This window comes from Halichoerus grypus, chromosome 9 (genome assembly GCF_964656455.1).
Source record: "Halichoerus grypus chromosome 9, mHalGry1.hap1.1, whole genome shotgun sequence".
In the NCBI taxonomy this organism is placed as follows: Eukaryota; Metazoa; Chordata; class Mammalia; order Carnivora; family Phocidae; genus Halichoerus; species Halichoerus grypus.
The window spans coordinates 5,495,572-5,518,077 of record NC_135720.1 but is presented as its reverse complement, the minus strand read 5'-3'; the positions used below and the strand labels follow the sequence as shown (position 1 = coordinate 5,518,077).

The 22,506-nt window shown below is 36.4% G+C and overlaps 1 protein-coding gene and 1 pseudogene across 7 annotated transcripts in view; both read left to right on the top strand.

Annotated features, from left to right (window-relative positions):
• Positions 1-22,506, top strand: part of QKI (QKI, KH domain containing RNA binding) — a 157,499-nt gene that overhangs the window by 36,394 nt on the left and 98,599 nt on the right. For all 7 annotated transcript variants that reach the window (XR_013441019.1, XM_036091745.2, XM_036091744.2 and 4 more), the window contains exon 2: positions 980-1,122. Coding sequence is in view for 6 of the 7 variants with exons in the window: in XM_036091745.2 (XP_035947638.1) it covers positions 980-1,122 (143 nt within the window). In the remaining variant the exon portion in view is untranslated. The remainder of the gene's footprint in view (positions 1-979; positions 1,123-22,506) is intronic.
• Positions 21,651-21,745, top strand: LOC118535412 (U2 spliceosomal RNA; annotated as a pseudogene).

Sequence of the window (22,506 nt, the reverse complement as noted above, 5' to 3'; positions counted from 1 at the left end):
TACCCTCTTTTGCTCTTTACCTTACCATACTTTTGTGGTATTTGACACTGTTGATTACCCTGTTCTTGGTCCTGTCATTCTTCAGCTTCTTTGACACCTCTCTTTCCTACTTCTGCTATCCACCTTCATTTCTTCGTGGTTTGGATCTTCTTTGCTTTATTCCTTAAATGTTGCTTTTTCTAGGATTCATTCAGTCCTCCTTTCTCCCTCTGTCTTCTCCAAGACATCTTTTCTGTTCCTGTAGCTTTCACTAACATACTTGTGTATCAAACTCAGACTTCTGCTGAACTTAAAATCTGTGTTATCCATTGGACATCTGTTTGGATATTTCAGAGATACCTAAAATAGCTAAGGAAGTAATCCAGTTCAAGATCTCATTCAGACAGATTAGTTCTGAAGTATAAAAGAGCCATTGTTATTAGTTTTGTCTGATAGGCATTCTTATTTGATTAAAGCTCTTATTTGGAATGACTGGCCTCATTTAAGCATGGAGAAATTAAGTAAAATAACAGATATATCAAATAGAGGGTAAGAGCTTGGGCTCTGCAGTTAATTTAAATAAAATATAGGGGCGCCTGGGTGATGGAGTCAGTTAAACGTCCAACTCTTGGTTTCAAGTCAGGTCATGATCTCAGGGCTTTGAGATCGAACCCCTAGTTGCTCAGTATGTTTAGTTGCCCCCCCCCCCGGTCCCCCAGTGCACTCGCTCACTCTCTAAAATAAAAAAATAAATCTTTAAAAAAAATAAAATATATTATTTGGTTAATATAAATTTGATTTCTGGTAGAAAATAATTAAGGCTGTAGTCCTGTTCAACATAGACTTAATCTAGGGAATGGTAGACTAGGTTAATAATGCTTTAGTCTTTGAGTTTTAACACTTTATCGATGAAACCCTCCCCTACCTTCTGTTTTTTTTTCCCCTCGACTAGCAAGAATATTTTTTTGTCTAACACATTTAAAATTTTTACTTTTAACAGAAATTAGCAGAGTACGGAAAGACATGTACAATGACACATTAAATGGCAGTACAGAGAAAAGGAGTGCAGAATTGCCTGATGCTGTGGGACCTATTGTTCAGTTACAAGAGAAACTCTATGTGCCTGTAAAAGAATATCCAGATGTAAGTATGTTTTGTTGTCTTACTCAATTTTTTTTCTGCTTCACATACTTTGGGAAGGGATACCTCTGGTGATAAATACTTAAGCATTGTCAGCTGCTTTAAAAAAATGTCGTGTGAGGGACTAGAAGTATGATTAACTTGGTGTGGACAATTAAAAAAAATTAGATATGTTTTCATTTAATTGCTGCTTTGTCACTTTTGGAAATGCACATGGTAAAGACTTGGTTTTAGCTTTGGCCTGAGTGTCGCAGAGAGCACCAGATACAATTCTCTACTCATCTTTAATCTGACCTCAGGGAAGCCACAGCCTGGGCCATGTCATCCTTTCAGTAAAATGAGAAGTTGGACTAGGTGACAGCTAAGCTTCCTTTCAGCTCCAAAATTTTTATGATAACCACTGTTCATAATTTTTTTCTTTTGTTTTGTCTTTTTCATTCTTGTTTCTTGCTCAGCTGTTCTCCATAAACCTCTTGTTGCAAGTAGCCCCCTGTCCTATACCACTTAATTTATAATTAGCTCCAAACTCTTTTGTGTTTGTTACAAAGCGCTATGTCATATGGTTCTTTCTATCTCTCTGACCTCATCTTAAGTGATTTTCCCTCTTCCTCAATACCCTGTAGTCACATTGGCTGTTAGAACAAGTCGGGTCTATTCCCAGCCTAAGAGCATTTATGTTAGCTGTACACTGGCTGGCTTCTTTTTTTTTTTTTTTTTTTTTTTTTTTTTAGATTTTTATTTATTTATTTGACAGAGAGAGAGACAGCGAGAGCAGGAACACAAGCAGGGGGAGTGGGAGAGGGAGAAGCAGGCTTCCCGCGGAGCAGGGAGCCCGATGTGGGACTCGATCTCAGGACCCTGGGATCATGACCTGAGCCGAAGGCAGACGCTTAACGACTGAGCCACCCAGGCGCCCCCCTGGCTGGCTTCTTTTTGTGGTTAAGATTTTAGCTCAAATGTTACTCGGAGAAGCCTCCCCTCACTATTTTATCTAAAGCAATCTAGTTACTCATTGTTTCACATAATTTTCTTTATTTTTCTGAGGAGCACTTGCTATTTGGTGTGTTTTAATTTATTTTTCTATTTCTTTCCATCAGAATACAAGGTACTTAATAGAAGAACCTTTTTTGTGGTTATTTACCATGTACTTCCAACATGCATAATATTTGTACATAATTGGTTCCAGTGCCTTTTGAATACATAAAAGCAAACTGTTGGTATTTTGCTAGGTTTCAGAGAACTATTCTAAAAGCAAAAACTATTCTGCAAGAAGGAGTTGGTATTGTAAGGTCAAAATGTGATGTATACTCTAAGATTCGTTGATTATATGGACAGTCTACTTGTCTAAAGATGGAAAATAAATGTCTTAAGTTGGATTAATGGAAAAAAGCTTTGACATTTCACAAGTTGCATTTCTAATACAATTTTCTTTAAGGCTAATACATTTACTTTGTAAGTATTTTTGGTTGCACGTATGTATAAACAGTTCTGGATAATGTAGGCAAAGAGTTTGTTGGAAAGTAATTGGGTATCAGAGGATTAAAGGAAATGGCTGGATTGCAAAGCCTCCTGTAAGAGAAGGGCCAGGGCAGCCTCGAGAACCTCAGCACCAGGAATTCAGACTTTCTTTTTGAGACCCTTGGTTTTAACATAGTCTGGTTTCAGTGCCTCCCAGACTTTATCTTCGAACTTCAGATTCTTAGGAGAGAAAATGTGTTTTGGACCAATCTGCCATGACTAAAGATGGGAGGTTAACTAATATAACCTAGACGTGATTACTCTGGTCCCACCCTCGATGATTGGAATGATTCCTAGAGATGGGAAATTACGATTTGGCAGCTATCCCAGTTGGTGTCTACGGCTGTTTGGTGTTTCAGTATCTCCTAAAGGATATCAGCCTTCTCATATGCTCGTTTAAACTCTAAAGGATAAAGTTTCAGCACTAGTCATGAACACAGAATATGTAAGATCATAAGACCTTGTTAGAGAAAATAGCTTCATCTGCCTGGTCCCCATTCTTCTGGACAAAATCCTATTCAGGGAAGGTGATACTTCTATTGCATTATTTAAAAGACCTGTTTGATATAATCCTCTAAGTGAGAAGAGATATATTTCATAGTGTGGGTCCAGTAGGAGGTAACTTTGCACTCTATTCCTGTCTTTCTTCCACCAGTTGGGATTCATTGCCATGGTCAGCTCCTGTTGCTGACAACTGTTTTGCGGTGTAACATTGTCTAGGTCAGTGGATCTCAGAATGTGGTCACAGGACTATAGTATCCATGCCTTCTGGGAACTTGTAAATATTCAAGCCCTACCCCAGACTAGCTGAATCAGAAACTAGGGCTGAGGCCTAGCAATCTGCCTTCCAAGCCCTGTCGGTGATTCTGATGCATGTTAAAGTTTGAGGAGCACTGCTCTTATTTGTTGATCATCAGAATGAGCGGGGCTAATGGGGTTGTTTTGCCAAGCATTGTTCCAGGAGGCAGGTAGAGTGGTGAATTAAACAATGCCTCTGCTCTTGTGGAGCAGATGTTGCAGTGTCAGAGATGGACAATAAACAAATGAGTATTTACTTTTAAGTGTGGTCAGTGCTACGGAAAAAATAAGGTGGGCTTAGCATGTAAACGATGACTGTGTATTAATAGTAAAAGTATCTCTTATAAGTTGGAGGGAATGCAGAGACATGACTGAAGTGATGGGGAGGAAGGCATGAAAATTATCTGGGAGAAGAACATTCCAGGCAGCGTGAACAGCATGTGCAATGCCTGAGGCATGAGTGTGCTTGGGAAGTGTGGTAAGATGCAAGATTAGAGAGTTAGCAGAGGGGCCATATCACGTAGGAGCTTTGAGCCCCAGTAGGGACGTCAGATTCTATTCTGAGTGAAGTAGGAAGCCATTCAGGTGTTTTGAGCCAAGGAGTGGTTTTTAATAGATTCATTCTGGCTGCTTTGGGCAGTGGTGACAACAGGGACACCAACTTAGGGGGCAGAAGAGAGAAACTTGAACAGGACGACTTAGAAATTCTTGGATCCTGCATAGATTGTTAACTTAGAGCCAGTAGCGTTTGCTGATAGATTGGGTATGGAGTGTGAGGGAAAGTCAGGAATAACTCGAAGGTTTTGATCAGTTGGAGTAGCAGAATCACCAGTTCCTGAGTTAGAAAGACTGAGGCAGGAGCCCATTGGGCAGGTGGGGATTCAGCAGTTCTGAGGTAGAGGTGTTGGGTTTAAAGTTAGATGTCCAGGTGTGGGCCTATCAAATAGGCGGGTGGGTGGGTGAGTTGTGGATGACTTTTGGCACCCAACAATATCTATTTTAACAAAGCTTTTTAAATGAGAAATTTAGTTACAATTCATAAGAGGATTGATACGGATTTAAAACCATTGTGGTTCTCCAGGTAGTTTTTTAATACCTTAATTTTAACTGTTACAGGAATTTAAGTTATATTTAATACAAGAATTCTGTTATAAGAGTTAAGTTAATTGAGGTGCTTGGGTGGCTCAGTGGGTTAAGCATCTGACTCTTGATTTCGGCTCAGGTCAGGATCTCAGGATCATAGGATCGAGCCCTACTTTGGGCTCCGTGCTGGGCGTGGAGTCTGCTTAAGATTCTCTTTCTCTCTTTCTCTTTGCTCCTTCCCCCCACCTCATGTGTGCGCGTTCTCTCTCTCTCTCTCTCAAAAAAAAAAAAAAAAAAGAAGTTAATTATGTTTGTTACAAGAATTTAAGAATTATTTTTCTTGAGGTTATTAATATATACCAAATGAGTAGTAACTGTTTTGTGCTCTATATTGGGAACTTTATGTCACCTTTTGAAAAAATGAAATAGTATTCAAGTAAAACAAGGGAGTCTGTCAGATTTTGGCAGTATGGGAAAAGATTTATTTCAAAATTAGGAATTAGCTGTTGGCCACAGTGAAACAAAGATGCATTCTTCCTTTTCTTGCTTTTCTTCACTTACTGTGTCTTAGAGACCATTTTGTATTGCTTCTCTTCCACCCGTACCGTTTGTATATAGGTTTGATTTTGTGAGTGAATTCATCCTGTTTGACTCAAAACTGCTTTTATTATTTTGTATTTATTTTAGAAAGAGAGAGAGTGAGAACATGCACGCGAGCCTGGTGGGAAGTGTGGGCGGGAGGGGGAAAGGGAGAGAGAATCTCAAGCAGACTTGCACTGAACGTGGAGTCCGATGCCTCGCTCAATCTCATGACCCTGAGATCACCACCTGAGCCGAAACCCAAGAGTCGGATGCGCAACTGACTGTGCCACCCAGGTGCCCCTGCTTATATTAATAGTAGTTAAAAGTATGGACGCAAACCCAGACCCTTGGCTGGCTCTGCCAACTTACTTTGTGACTTCGGACAAATTACTTGTCATTTATGATTCTCCATTTTCTCACCTCTCTGAGGGGATAGTAAGTCTCTCACAGGTATATGAGGAGTTATAAGTGAGTTAATGCATGTAAAGCACTTGGAAAATGCCATAACACTAAGTGTTAACCAGAATGCAAGGTCCATGAGGGTGGGGATTTTGTCTCTTTTTGTATTCTCATTGCCTGGAATGGTGTTTGGTAAATGGTAGCTGTACAACAAATATTTGTTGTGCATATCTATGTGAAAGCCTCACTCTTTCAGATACTGGTAAACTTTTAATTTAAACTTGTCCTTTGCATTTCCACATAGCAACTTATTTTCTAAAAGTGTTAATTTGGAGATATTGTTTTGGACTTGGTTGTGTGTAGCTCTGGGACTTACAGGAGAAGAAAGTTTTAGATTTAGTGTTTGAGAAATGAGGTAGTGTGGTATAATGTCCTTCACAATGTTTTTGTATCAGTGGCTTAATGATGTGGTAATAAGGTAGTAAGAGTAGCATATTGAAAATGAACTGAATTTCTTAAAAATTCACATTCAGTATTTATATTTATTAACAAAGCAGACTTTTATTGCATCTCTACTGTGTACCAAGCACATCCTGGAGGTGGGGTATTAATTCCGTTGAGAAAACGCTTTTACGTAGTTGGATAATAGTGGGTTTTTGAGCCAGACAGGCCTCAGTTTTGAATCTTGGCTTTACTCCCTTATGGCTGTATTTGTCAACAATTGCCATAATAATGCTCCATAATAAGCTACTCTAAAACTTACTGGCTTAAAATAACAAGCATTGGTTTTTGTGGTGGCTGAGATTCTGCTGATTGGGCTTAGCTGAACTTGACCTAGGCCAGCTGCAGGTGGGTTTAGATCTTTGTGTTCTTGCTGAGCTCAGTCCAAAGGGGCCGCAGCGACTAGGAGCATGCTCTTCTCATGGCAGGTCACTGGAGTACCAGAGCCAAGCCAAATTGCTTAAGCACGTGTGAGGCCTCTACTCCTGTTTGCTAACAGTCCGTTAGCCCGGTGATTGTCAAGTGTGGACGATTTTGCCCCTCTCAGAATTTGACAATATCTGGAGATATATTGGGTTGGCCAAACTGCAAGGGGAGGAGGTATGGTGGCATCTAGTATGGAGGTAAATGCCAGTGATATTGCTGAATATCTTAAAATGAACACGGCAGCCCCTCCAGGTAGGTAGATTATCCTACCCCAAATGTCAGTAGCACTGAAATTAAGAAACTGCATTGACAAGCTGCTCAGTCCACAGTGAGAAGGGGGCTGGAATAAATATTTGCTGAAAGATAGTCCATACTATCACATTGGCTTTTAAAACACATGTTAACTTTTTAGAATCTGTTTCCCAGTATGGTTCTTGTGATCATGAACATGAAAAAAATTCCTATCCTTGAAGGAGCCCACAGTCTTGAGTGAAAGGTTAAAATAGATTGCATTAAATCGTTTAAGAATATGTAAGTTTATCATACATTCATAAAGTGACAGACATGAAGAAGATTGAAGTTACACATAGGCCATCAAACTGATAATTTGGCTGGTTAAGTTATTAAGGACTTGTTTGAATCCATGGAGATCTTATAAAGCAGTATGTGAATGAAGTTAACTCTGATTGATATAAATAGAAGATGTTATGTTTCAGTGAGTCAGTAATAATACTGTCATTAAATTTGCCTAGTTATTCAATTTTGAGTTGTGAGAAATTGTTTTATAGGATCAGCCTCAGTGGTAGATAAGTTCCAAATATTGTCAAGGTCTAGGTGTTAGGGATATTAGTCGTGTAGTACATACATGAACAGATTAGATTGCTAAACTCTGCTTGGGATGTGATACGAAATTGTAGTGAAGCTTTCTCTAGCTATTTAATATGAAGATAACTCTGATTTTCTTATGTTTTTAAAATGAGTTTTTTGGGTTTTTTTTTGAACGGTAGCTTTGAAAGGTATGTCTTGGGTGTAGGCTATCAAGATGACAGTTGTCAAAGGTTTGTAAGATGGATAAATGCATTTTCAAATATTTTTTCCAACAAGGATCCCAGCCTGGCAACTGTACTTAATAATATAGGTTTATAATATCACTCATCACTTCCTGTAGTCTCATAATAATAATCTATGTTAATGGTGGAGCAAGAGTTTTAAGTTCCCTTTCAATTCAGTTTTCCTGAATTTGGCTAGTCATAGCTTCTGATTTAGTATATAGTATAAGATTGTTGATTTTCTCCTATTTCTCAAGGTTGTCTCATGCAAATTGGCTGTTGAGCTGGCATTTGTTTAGGATGGGTTATGAAGACAATGGGTCAGTGCAGACCTTTCATTAGGCCTTTGCTCCTTTGACTATTGTGGCTTCCTTGTTTGTTGAAAGAATTAATCAAGAGTCTTCATATAAACTACTTTCACCTTTGTTCTTCTGAGAAACAAATGGACATTAAATCAAAATTTAATAATCTGCAAAGTCTCCTTTTTCATTACCTAGGTTAAGGCTTAATTTTTGCCTCTATATGATCTTAATTATGAGTGAAAATATAAAACATTAAAAGATCTACATATCTCTATCTCTCTGATAGTTTACACATAAAACTATTAATGATTGTTGATTTTTAGGCAGGTTGGTATATACTGAGTAGAGTTGTGAAGTATTTCAGATTATATATTAATCTGTTTGAGTTTTTAATTTAGCAGTGCCATTTGATAAAATTGAGCATATTTTTAAGTTTTAGGTAAAGAAACTGTTAACAGTTGACTTTGAACTTTAAACAGATAATATTTAGTGAGGGTCAATTTCATGACTTTTGTCTTTTTAGTTTTGGTTTGGAGGTTTTTATTTCACTCTACAAGGGCATATTAAGGCCTGCTGTGTATCAAATACTTAATTAGGGTTTTTATGGTCTGAGCTATACTAAATTTCTTAGGATGTTAATAGAAGTTATTCCAAAAATGATTTCAAGACATTCTGAAAACAATAAATTTTGTTTAGTTCAGGTTTTCTCAAGTTTAACAATTTTAAAAATAATAAGCCTTCTCAGAGTCTTAAAATTTAAAGCTTTATTTAGGTAATATATTTTAATACTTAAAAAGAACTAGTGTTCAGAGGAACAGATTAGAAAACGGAGTTTGTTTTTGGGGGAATATTACTTGTAAGCAAATGTTTTCCAGGCCCCCCTGAGATAAAAAGTTTTGTCTGCGAATTTGTCTTACCGAAAAAGAGTTTGTTAGGATCTGATCTGGTAAAATTATTGTTGTAAGAGACTTATCAATCAGTTGGATACCTAATCACTGATATCTAACCTCCATATCTCTTAAGATTGTCCCTGAAATAACCAAAGGAATGTAATAAAAACATTGGAGAGAAACCTAATTCTCAGGGCTATTCATATTCCATAAACATCCAGGTGTTTCTGTTAGATATTAAAGGAAAGTCTGAGATGTTGATCTACTGTTGGTCCATCTTGAGATAGCATTGCCTCCTTGAACTGAGTGAAGCAGTCAGTAACAAAATCTTCCTAATCCTAACCGTCTTCCCTCCAAAATCGGCAGACAGAATGGGCTGTGTGGGGTAGTTGAAGGTTCTACCACTTGAGCTTACCACCCATCTTTGTGCTTGCTTATAGTAGAGCACCTGAATTTATTTTATGAGTGAATGAACTCATCATTTATACTTAACTTTTGGTTTGAATCTGAGTGGAAAACTACTCTAGTTTTTGATGGAACCTGCCTTAACTTTACGAACATTGCAATCAGACATTTCAACAACTAGCCTTAGAGCTAAATTCAGTTAATTATTTCATTGGGAAAGCATTACATGTCTTAATAAATTCAGCCCTTTAAAACAAATAGTTCGTAAATAAATTAGGCACTTCCTGAAATCTAGTTTTGATCTACCATAGAAAACTGTTTTCCCCAAGTGCAAAAACAGTATCATCGGGTAAGCAGCCTACCTAGCGTGACTTGGCCATCTCCATGTTAGATATTGGTGTGATAATTTTTTTTTTTTTTTTTTTTTTTTACTATTTTGTAAGGAATTGATTAAGCTTTAAAGAAATGTATCTGTATTGTATTCTTTGGGGTTAGAGAACAATGATTGCTTTGATTAGTTTCTTCCCTTTTTATTTATAAATTGTACAAAAGCAATATAAATTTGCAATTTTAGATAAAAGCAAAAGAGAAAATGAAAATTTGAAAAATAATTAGAAACATGAAGGCTGAAGAGAGCTGAGTATAAACCAGTAAAATTTTGGCATCATTCTTTTATTTCAGACTTGTGTGTGGCCTGTTCTAGGCACCAGGCACAAGAATATGGAAAGATGTAATCCCTGCCCTCATGGTACTGTTACAGCCGTAATCCTGTTGTACAGTAACAAGGACCTGAACTAAGACAGGGAAGTTGAAATGAAGAATAGGGGACAGATTAAATAATAAAAACTTTAAGATTTTTTAGTCTATGTGGAGGCTAAGAATGAGAGAGGGCTTTGCTAGTGGTGCTATTCATTTAAAGCAGAGAATACAGGGCAAGATTTTATAATTTAATATTATAGAGGAACCAAGAGTAACAGATGAAAAACATACTATATTAACAGAAGAAAATTAAAAGTTTTTGTAAGCTTTGTCATTCTTAACAATGTGGGAATGTTGAGCGAGGGTGGTATAAAAGACGGTTATCACATGTGACTTAAAATTGGTGCCAAAAAAAGCAGGTCACTTTAAGAGCTGAATTAATAATTTTGAAATAGTGTATGAGATTGATAATACGCAGCAAAACTTAAATCGATTTCAAAGAGCCTTAGGTAGTATTTGTAATCCGAGGTCAGAACTATATATTTAAACTCCTAGACTTATCTTCCAGGTTTGAAGTGACACTGTAAGCTCAGTTTTGACTCAAATAATCCTTATTCTTCTTTTTCTTTCTTTTTTGAAGTTACACATATTTTTCATTAAAATAGGTGGATGAAGTAATAATCACATAAAGGTTTTCATTCATATAAAGGTCCAGTTACGGTAAAAAGGATGTATATGATGATTGTTAAGGCAGTGAACCCAATCAGTAAAAGACATGAAAATATCAAGGTGTGGTTATGTGACAGTGGTACAGTAATGATAAGTTTTGAGATGTAAGTGGAGAAGAAATTATAAAAACACTGACAGTAAACTTGAATCTGAAGAGAGTTTTTATAAACTTTTTACCAAACATTTTGAATGATTAAACAAGAATGAGAAAACTAAATATGAGTTTCTGGTGTGATTAGGATATATAGTTTAAGGTCTTTAGAAGAGGGGCATTATACTATACTGATTAAGTGTCCAAACTCTATATGCAATCTAGGTGTTCCAGGATTGGGGCTACTTTTGTAACCTCTCATGTATTAAATATTAATTGTAACTGTCTTTAAGCAGCGTTACGAGGATGAAGTGACTTAATGCATGTGAAGTGCTAAGCATAGAAGCTAGCTCATTATGGAACACTCATAATAAAACATACTTCAGTGTACTCAACACCTAGGAAATGTTGAATGACCTAGTCGTTGCACTCAATGATACTTCCATATTGAAATGGAAAGTGGAAATAACATTTTGTTTCTATGACAGCATAGAGATTCCAAATTCTCATTTGGAATTTATCCTGAGATCAGTCCATCAGGCTTATTTGAGAAATTTCTGAAATATATGAGAATTCCTGTGCTGCATATGACTGACTTAGTGATTTAATTTTACCATGAGAATGAAAAAATCACTACATGATTTCTGTGAACGCTTTTAAATTATATTATCCAGTAATCTGAATAAATACTACCTTCATCTGTGTGCTTTATATTGTGTGAGGCACTGTGGATAAAAAAAATAATAATAAAAAGGACCAGGTACTGGTTTCTGGCTCATGGGATGATTTGCAAGAGACATGTATGTATATCCTTGCGTATCATGTAATAGGGGCTGTGAGAGGGGTTGTTACATAGTGCCCTGAAGTCCTCACTTTGGAGGGGAAAACAACTATATCTAGGAATCAGAATACAGAAAATCACAGGAGGAACACTTGAGCTCAGTGTTGTGTGTTGAGGAGGTTTTGACATATTTTGAGGGAGGGAAGGAGAAAGAAAGGTATTTCAAGAAAGAAAAATTAAAAGTACCTGCCATTTAAAAAAAAAAAAAATTACTTGCCTTTTTTTTTTTTTTATAGAACAGTGAATTACATGTCTAAACATAAGGGTAACAGCAAAAACAAAGGTTTAAAAAGTAGTTAGAGACCTTTTAAAGGGCCTTGTGTGTAAGAGTTTGGACTTCACACTGTCAAAAATTGTGTCATAAAATTCTTGTGTCATCTACTTATGTCATAAAACTCTTGTTGGCTTTCATATTTTTATTTTAATTGCTTAAATAATGTTTGTTTTCCAATGCACTTGTTTTTTAGCTTCTAGAAAAATAATCATCTATCTTATTAACCTGAGTTTGTTTTCAGAGTGGTTTCAGCTTCTTTTCCAATTATATCTATACTCAAAGGTTGAAGATTTCCATACAGATTTATATGCCACAGATTTCATATTTTGATTATTACTAGTTACTATTTCCCCCACTCTTACATCTGCTGGTGTAAATGCCTTTTCTTGCATAGCGTTGTGCCACTAGCAGAAGATGATTATATATAAAGGCCTAATATATGAAGGGTTTTACAAAATTACTCCTGTAATAACTATTAGGTAGCATAAGAAGACTTACTGGCTGCTTATCTAGAATTAATATGGAGATGGAAAAGGGATAAGACATTTATCTCCCCAAAAAGCACAAGACATTTTGATATTTTCAGTCTGTTTTTTGTGGTGTGAGTGTATGTGTTTTACACAGTGCTTTCATTGATTTTTGTTGAACTTTTATATCTCTGGCTAAAACCTATGATTTGAGTGAGTATAGTTCTGACATGAGTATTAGTTGGTTTCTGCATTTGCATTAATGAGTAGATGAACATGAAAATCAAAAGACATGTTGAAACTTCATTTGTTTATAAATGACAAGAGCAACTTCTTCACTGAATTGGATGATGGCTTTTGAATACTGGAAGAACATTGTGCTATTCACGGTGAATGTAGACACAGCAAACTTTCAAATTTAATTTGTATTAATATTTCCTCCTTAAGTGCCATAAGGAGGAGAGCCAAGCAGTAAAACAATAAAACAAACAAAATATCATTCTGGTATTTTATTTTATTTTATTTATTTATATATTTTTAAGGGGGTGGGGGAGAGAGTATGCATTGTGGGGGAGGAGTAGAGGGAGAGAATCCCAAGCACGCTCCATGCCCAGCACCAGAGCCCAGCCTGGGGCTCGATCTCACAACCTGAGCCGAAATCAAGAGTCGGATGCTTAACTAACTGAGCCACCAAGCTGCCCCCATTCTGGCATTTTAAAATAAAACCAGTTGTACGGACAAAATACCATGGCTCTTCTTCCATCTTAACATACATGAATAAGATAGGCTCACTAACATTGACTAAGTTAGAGTTGGTATATTTTTTGTTATTTGCTAAAAGAAAGACTTCACCAAATACACATTTGTGTGTGTGTTTCATGCCTACTATGTCACATATGAAATATAATGTAAGGTTGTAAGGTATCTTACACCTTAGAAATGCCAGAAACAATATTTAAAAAGATTATCAATCTGGGGGCGCCTGGGTGGCTAAGTCGTTAAGCGTCTGCCTTCAGCTCAGGTCATGATCCCCGGGTCCTGGGATCAAGCACCGCATCGGGCTCCCTGCTGGGCGGGAAGCCTGCTTCTCCCTCTCCCACTCCCTCTGCTTGTGTTCCCTCTCTCGCTGTGTCTCTCTCTGTCAAATAATGAATGAAGTCTTTAAAAAAAAAATTATCAATCTGTTATGCAAAAAACAATGCAAAGAAGTACATGTTCTTTTTAAAATTATTTTTATAAAATTTTAAGCAGAAATTGCTCTTTAACATTTCCTAGTGTTTCACTGAAATACTTTTGGAAAGCCACGTTTTTATTAGTTATCTGTTTTGATAGTATGTCACAGAAAGTTTTATCTTTAATTGTAGATTTCTTAAAAGGTTAGTGGAAAGATTTGCCGTATTTATATTTTGTCATTGTGAAAAATCTATCATTTCTATTTAAAATGAAGTGAGCAGCAACTAATAGCATTAGACATGATTGTTGTTAACCTCTTCTTCAGAAATTAACATGCCACTTGGCAGAAATATAATTGGTGAGCCACAGAGAAGGTCTATACTTAAACAGTGGGGTTAAGGAATGTCTTTTCTTCTCCTCCTCCTCCTTCTTCTTCTGATTCTTCTTCTTCTTTCCCTTTTTTGGTCTTTAAAGTTGGAGTTAGCTCGGGCTGTTTGAAATGATTTTCTATGACTGTGTTGTGACATTGTTTTAATTGAATGAAGCTGCAGAACTAGCATGAGAAATCAACACCGAATGAATTTTAATGCAAGGCAGACGATATTAACTTGGAAATTGGTTGCAGTAGACAAAGCAGCTGCTGTGATTAATTTTTTTTTTTATTCTCTACTTACAGCATTTTGAGAAGGATGACCTTGACAGTTTCAATTGTGTTAGAATCCCAGTGGTATGCACTTTAACACACTTGAGTTGTGGTTTGTTGGTTCTTGGGCAGAGATTGCTTCATTTTTTAGGTTAGGAAAATTTTGTTTTGCAGATTTAATATGTTGGTTTTGACTGGTTTTAAAACATTTCTTATTTAGATAATAATTGTGAGGATTACTTAGTTGTGGTAGAAGACTATGTAATCTTAAAACTGTGGTTCTGGCAGAAAAGGTTTAATAAGTGAAAGAATAGGATGTGTCAGAAAGGGTCTTCTAAGTGTATGTCACGAAGTTTATGCCAAGCAGTTTGACAAAGAACATAAATCAAAAATAATTATGTATTACTTATTTGAAGTGCTAAGTTATCTCTGTTTATAATGTACTTTTCTAGACATTCTTTTCCATTTGTGTGTCCAGTACATGAGTTGCCTTGGGAGAGGATCTGTATAGAGCACAGCTATTACTGAGGCAGAGAAGAGCTGGCAAGGACACTTATTTTAAGAAACAGTCAAGGTAACAAATAGAGTAACAACATTGTCACAGATTTCATGAGAGCAGGGAGAGTTTCTCCTCTTCTTCCTCTTTTCTTCTTTTTTTAAATCCCTAGCATCTCTTTTACTTCCTACCACATAGCAGACCTTGAATAAATGTTTTAGTGAGTTGAGTTTGAAAATGAAAGCCATTTTCTTTTGTACTGAAAAAAAAATACCCAAACTAAACATGAGGGAAGGTGGGATGTGCAGATTCTTGTCTCTCTTCAGGTTGTTTTGAGGGGCTGAGGGGTGTGAAGTTTTATAGAATCTGTGACTATGTAAAAAGGTAGAGTTAGGGAGGGCACCTGGGTGGCTCAGTTGGTTAAGTGTCTGCCTTCCACTCAGGTCATGGGATCAAGCCCCACTTCGGGCTCCCTGTTTAGCAGGGAGTCTTCTTCTCCCTCTGCCCCTCCCCCTGCTCATCCTTCTCTCTCTCTCTCTCTCTCTCAAATAAGTAAATAAAATTTTTTTAAAAAAGAAAAAAGGTAGAGTTAGGAAGTGGCAGGTAAGTAGGAAGAGTCAACATAGGGCCAGGCCTGCAGATAGACTTGCTGTGGTGTATGCCTTATTTCTCTTCCCCAGACCCTCATTCCGATATGTTTTTACCCCATACTGCCTGAAGTTATGTTAGTTCTGGATCTGTTTAGATTAAAAGGCAAGCAACATCTTTAAAAATGCCATGGACTTCTCTGTTTTAAGGGCTAACAGAGTAATTCAGACCAGCTAGTAAATTTGGAGCTAGTAATTCAGAACAATTCCAGTAAAATAGGACACAAGATGAAGAAACATTTGCTTGAACACATCAGAGTCCCAGGAAGATCGAGGGCAGATAATCAAGGATATAAGTCTGGCCTTTAGAAACCTTTCACTGGGTATGTTTTCTGAATCTGGAGAAGACAGCGGAGAGGCTGAACTTTGGGGGACGGAAGTTGGAATCTATGACCTATCTATATGGACTCCTCTCCACCCCCAGTCTTTGCTTGGGGTAGAGGGGTGCTATGGGTATGAATTCTAGGAGTAAAAGTGAACCAGAATTTCTGAGGTTCTCATAGATAGTGCATCAACATCAACATCAAATTGTTTTAAGAAGTGATCTTGGATTGCTAGTAATAGTAGGTCCCTGGGAAAAGCTGATGCATATCCTTTGTAGAAGAAGGTAACATCATTTTAGGACTTAATATTATTTCTGTAAGCTATGTATTAAGTACAGTGTCTAGCACCCACTAGAAAATAACCCAAAACACAAGAAGATAAGATGACATTAATAAAAATCTGAAGAAACAACAAAATAATAAAAATAAATCCACAGGGACTCTAGGTATTAGAATTATCAGACCTAGATTTTATAAGAGCTATGCTTAGTATGTAGAAGGAGACAAAAGACCAGTTAGAGAAATATGGCAGAGAAATGGGAACTGTAAAAGAAAAATTAAACTGGAAAAATTCCTTAACTGGAATTAACAGGTTTACCAGAAGATTATAGAAGCATTTGAAGAGAGAATTCGTGGACTTGGACGGTAGCTCAGAAGAAAATTACTCAGCATGGAGAGGCAGAGGGATAGAAAAACTGTGAAAAATGAAAGGAAAACAGTGAGAAAGTCTAACATATGTAATTGGAGTTTTAGAAGAAGAGAGAATGGCACAGAAGCAGTGTTTGAAAGGAGTGTGGCTGAGAACTTTCAAACCAAAGCAATAAAGTCAGAGATTTGGGAAACTGAATTGTAAAACAAAAGCCATTCCTAGGCACCTCATAGTAAAACTTTTGAAAACTAATGTTGAAGAAATCGTAAAAGTAGCAAACAGGAGGGAAAAGATTACCTTCAAAGGAGCCACAGTAAAGACTCATAGCTCATTTTTCAGAAGTATGACAGGAAAACAGGAGACGAAGTAAAGAGTCTCTAAGATGTTGAAAGAAAATAACTGTCAAACTAGAATTACATACCCATCAAAAATAAGACATTTTCAGATAAGGAAAAAATGAGAGACTGCATTACCAGAAGATGTTCACTAAAGGCAATACTTAAAGATGTTTTTTAGGAAGGAGAAACATGACCCTCTTTGGAAAACTGAAGATACAGAAAGTAATAAAGAGCAATGAAAATGCTGAATGTGTGGGTAAATATAAATGTACATTATTTGTATAGGATGATTATTGAGTTAAAAATATGTATAAAATTGAGAAAAACAATGGCATATAAACTGGATGGGAATAAATTGTGTTAAATAGTTTGGGGTCCTTGCGTTGTATGGGAAAGTGGTGAAAGTACAAAATAACATTAGTGTTTGATAATTTGGTGATGCGTGTCTAGCATAAATAAGCATGTAACTTTCAGGCTAATAGAAAGGAAAAATAAAGGGAAAAAGCATGCTCATTTCTACCTGTGTCCCTGATCCCCCCCTTCCCACAAAGAAGACAAGAAAAAAAAAAAGAAAAAGGAACATAGAGGAGGACGGGCATGTAGAAAGCACTTTAGTAAGATGGTAGATATAAATCACACACTGTAAATGGGCTCGGTGTTCCAGTTAAAATTCAAAGATTACAAGATTGATGAAACAGACTTAGCTAGATGCTGTTTAAAGAAGTCCTGTTTAAAATATAAGGATAACTAAAGATTGAAAGTAATAGGATCAAGAAAGATACACTTTGAAAAACAAAACAAAAATTTTTTATCTCCATGTGAATATCTATAGGCTAACTGGCAGAAGGTATTTCTGGAGATAGAGGGCCATTTCATAATGATAATGGTAAAAGGCTACAATAATGTAAAATTTATATATATCAAATAACAGCATATAGTAAAGGCAAAATAGAACCACAAGGAGAAATGGACAAAAGTAATCTTGGAAGAATTTGCATTTTTTTTTTGAGCACCCATGGAATATTTAGAAAAATTGACCATATGTTACACTGAAAAGTCTGAACAAACAATGCAGGATTGATATTCTGCACAGTATGTTTTCTGATTATAATGTAGAAGTTAGAAATCAATAACATGATTAGGCAATCTCATTTTTGAAATGAGAAAAACATTTAAATATTCAATAGCAATTAAATTATTTGATTTGAATGATAAGGGAAATACTGCATATCAAAACTTGGGGTTGCGGCTAAAGCCAGTTTAGAGGAATACCTAAAGCTTTATAAGTATATATATTAGAAAAGAAGAAGGTGCGGTAAGCTAAGCATCCATTTCAGAAAGCTGAAAAAAATGTAGCAGATTAAACCCAAAAGAAGTAGAAGGAAGGAAATAATAAAGCTAAGAATAGAAATCAAATAATGACAAGAAACCACAAAAGGAAGAGAATCATTGTATCAGATGGCTCTTGTGGCGTTATAATAAGCCACCCCAATAACTTACTTAAAACAAGCATCATTTATTTAGCCCCTGCTTCTCTTCTGCAGACTGGTTGGTCCTTTAGGTTGGGTTCAGCAAAGTAGTTCTTCTGGTCTGCATCTGTAGTCAGCTGTAGTTTGGCTAGGCAGCTTATTTTTATGAGTTGTCTGGCTATGGGCTGGGACATTGATGGTGACTGGGTCACTTGTCTTTCATTCTCCAGTAGGTTAGTCTGAGCTTGCTTACATGGGAATAATAGGGTTCTAAGAGAGTAAATGCACCTAAGACTGAAATTTAGGCTTTTCACACGAATGTCATTCTTCCCACTATGTTGTACTGGAAAAGCAAGTCACGGTGCTGCAGCCCAAATTTGAGGGTGGAGATGAGCTACAAGTTTACGCTGCAGTGGCATAGATATCTTTAGGGGTTAATGGATAATTGTGGCCATTTTTTAAGTCATTCTACCCCAGTCAGCAAAAACAAAAGTAAATTTTTTGAAAAGACTGGAAGACTGATGAAGAACAAGGAAGACATAGATAACCAGTCAGGAATGAAAGAGGGGACATCAAACAGATTGTGTAGATAACTGAGAATAAAATTAGACTTAAGCTTTACATCAACAAATTTGAAAGTTTAAACAATACGGACATATTTCTAGGTAAATACAGGTTACCAAAATTGGCATATGAAAGGCTAGAAAATCTGAATTAAAGAACTGAATCCATAATTAAAAACCTTGCACAGAGAAAAACTATTTCACCACTGATTTCTATTCAATATTTGAGGAAGAAATAACATGTCTTCTACAAGCCCATCCGGAGAGTAGAAAAAGAGGGAATGCATCTCGGCACGTTTTGAGGCCAGAATAACCTTGATGCCAAAACCCAAGAAGCATATTATGAGAAGGGAATATTACAAGCCAATTCCATTTATGAATGTAAATTTTAAAAAAATCATCAAAGTGCTAGCCAACTGAATGTAATAACTTATGAAAAGGATGATGCATCAAGATTAACTTGAGTTTATTTTAGGAATATAAGGTTGTTTAACATTTGATAATTGATTGTAATCTGCACTAACAGATTTTAAAGAGAAATATTATGGTTGTCTCGATGATAAAGAAATGTGATAAATTTAAACATCCACTCATGATTAAAAAAAAACAAAACCTTTAGCAAACTCAGGAATAAAGGGAAGTTTACTTAATCTGGTAAAGTATACCTACAGAAAGTCTACAGATTACTTTAAGCTTTATGGTCAACTGTTGAAAACTTTAATTTTGAAATCTGGAACAAGTGAAAGATGATAGACTCTTCTTTGACTTGGAACTTGAGATATATTGGCCAGTGCCATATGGTTGGGAAGGAGAAAGGATATAGAACAGTCATTATTTGCAAGTAATAGGTTTGTTTACCTAAAGAATCCAAAAGTACCTACAGAAAAATTATGAAAATTAATAATGATGAAACAGGCTGCTGGTTATAAGGTTTATTAATACAGAGCATTCAGTTACATGTTCATATACAAGAAACAAAAATGAATTAAAAAATATATACAATAGCAAAAATGAACCCCCAAATATCTAGGAATAAGTCTAACAAAAATGAATAAAGTCACAATAAAAAAGCCTTATATTCTTGATAGATATTAAAGCAGACCTGATCAAATAAAGAAATTATACTGTGCTCATGGTTTTGAAGCCTCTGTTGTAATATCTCAATTAAAATTACCACCAATATTATTTCAGAAATTGACCAGCTGGTTTTAAAATCTGTACAGAAACAAAGGGAATGAATATATGAGACATTCTTGAGTAAGAGCAAGGTAGAATAACTTGGTATACTGCATATCAAGATTTATTATAAAGTTACAATAATTAATTCAGTGTGATATTAAAGCCAAGGATAAGCAAATAGATTAATGTAATAAAATAGAGAACTCAGAAATAGACCCAAGCATATATAGGTGTTATTTATGACAATAATGGCACCCTAGAGTAATTGGAAAAGGATAGTCTTTTCAATAAAATATGCTAGGACAGTTGGGTGTCCATGTGAGGGAAAGAGAAAAAGCTGTACCATTACAGACATTAATTCCTGGTATACTGTGGGTATAAATGCAAGAGAACAATAAAGCTTCTAAAAGTTAATACAGAACGATATCTTTTCATGATCTTGGGATAGGGAAAGACCCCACTAACCATGAAGAGAAGACTGATAACTTGAGGTACATTAAAATTAATTCAGTCCAATTAAATTCAGTTACACAACACCATTAAAGAACTAGGAGGCACTGGGCGCCCACGTGGCTCAAGCAGTTAAGCATCTGCCGTCCGCTCGGGTCATGGTCTCGGGGTGCTGGGATCAGGCTCTCTGCTCAGTGGGGAGTCTGCTTCTCCCTCTCCATCTCCCTCTGTGCACATGCTCACTCTCTTTCTCTTAAATAAATAAATAAATAATCTTTAAAAAAAAAAAAAAAAAAAAACCAAAAAACTAGGAGGCAAGCCACAGGATGGGAAAAGGTATTTGGTACACCTGTAACCACAAAGTAGAACTCACTTAAGAAAACACTAACACAATAAAAAATAGTCTAGAAACTTCAAGAGTGCTTCAAGAAAAGGATAGGTCTGAATGGCCAATAAACCTGAAAAAATGATGAACTTTATTAGTAATCAGGAGAATGCTAATTCAGACATTCAGCAAGTGCATCAGAATGGCTAAAATAAAAAGCATTGTTAAGAAGTGCTGGAGAGGAAGTTGGATCAAAACAAATTTTTCTCTTCTTTGGGGACTTAATAAATGCATACAGCCATTTTAGAAAATAGTTCAGCACTATCTACAAAGGAGTTCTTTTTGGATATTATCTTCTTTACCAAGAGTCTTTTCCCTCAAGGAGTGGTCCCTTGTCCTCTTTCTTTATTTTGTACTGTCTCTTTCATGTTAGCCTTCTCAAGTCTTTGGTGAACCTGCTTTGTCTATTCATATTTAAGTATGAAGCACTGAACATTTGAATTATGAACTTACATGTTTATGTACTGGGCTCACCCACTGCAAGCTTCAGTTTGAGGTAATCATCTGAAGTGTCAACTTTGAGAAGGTAGCCAAATGCTCTTTATGGAGACAGAAACTCAAGCCTGTTACCTGCAAGTTAGATCCCTGTTTGTTGGTGTTCTGTATACCATTTCCACCTTTTTTTTCTGGTTTTCTACAGAGCTCTGTGAGTGTCAGGTTTCTCTGGAGTTCTCTAGGACAAATTTGCTATGGACCATATCCCCTTATATGGACATTCTAAGCTGGATATTTGATTGAAGGCCTGAGGTTTCCTAAAGTGAATTTGTAGTGGACTTGGTAGGCTATTAATTATCCACTATATGTGCCAGACCTTGTACTGAACCTTTTAAATGTATTGTGCTGTACATACATACACTCCTCAGTACAGCTCTGCCAGATAGTATCATCTCCATTGTATAATTGAGGCTTATTTGATGTGACTTTCAAATTCCTAATTATTATTCAGTATTGGAGCTTGGATACCAGTTGGGATCTGTGTGCTTTAAAAGTTTTTTAAACACTTAATAATAGTATAGTTCTTGAGTTTATTCAAATTGGAGATGTAGAAAAGGGATTCTGGGTTGGAAGCAAGTGCATTGTTAACATGGATGATGGCAGGGATTTAGGTTGATTAAAGAAGTAGAAAAATACTATATGCCAAGGAACGAGGCAAGGATAAGGGGTTCTGTCTTGGCCTTTTGGCTAAGATCAAGTGTAGTATTTGTTCTTATCAGTTTTATTTGAATATAAGGCAAATTTCAGAATTGGGGATCTTTTTTTTTTTTTAAGATTTTACTTATTTGCGAGAGAGACGATGAGAGACAGAGAGCATGAGAGGGAGGAGGGTCAGAGGGAGAAGCAGACTCCCTGCTGAGCAGGGAGCCCGACGTGGGACTCGATCCCGGGACTCCAGGATCATGACCTGAGCCGAAGGCAGTCGCTTAACCAACTGAGCCACCCAGGCGCCCCTGGAATTGGGGATCTTGTAGAGCTAGATCAAGTGCTTATAGGATCAGTCTATGAGTTTCGGGGTGGACAGATCCCCTGAGGGAGGGGTGCTTTCTCCCAGCTAGACATGTGTATTATCCATCTTTGATTTGCCTATCACTTGTAAGATGTGGAAATACTGGTGAACAGCTTAGTGAGGGAAAGTAAAAAGCTGTTGGGAGTACAGAAGATTGGAAAAATGCCTTAGCTTCTTAAGCCCTTAAAGCAGTGAATGCTAGCATATTACTTTTATGTAATGATATGCTAGTAGTAGGATCAGTTGCAAGAAAAAAGTAGGAAGCTGTAAATATATGAATCGGTACCTATTTGAATAAATAAAAACCACCATGGCTTTTTGTGGAATTGATGGTAAATACTCATTTTTTTGTCTTTTGTGCAGTTGACCTGTGAATGAGGAAATTTTACTTTTCAGTATTCAGAGTCAGTCTGTGCTTCCTGTTGGCCTTTGTATTAGAAGCTTCTGTTGAGGGATGGTAGTTACTTATACAATTATTTTTATCACTGTCCTACTCATGGAAAGAAGGCTCCTT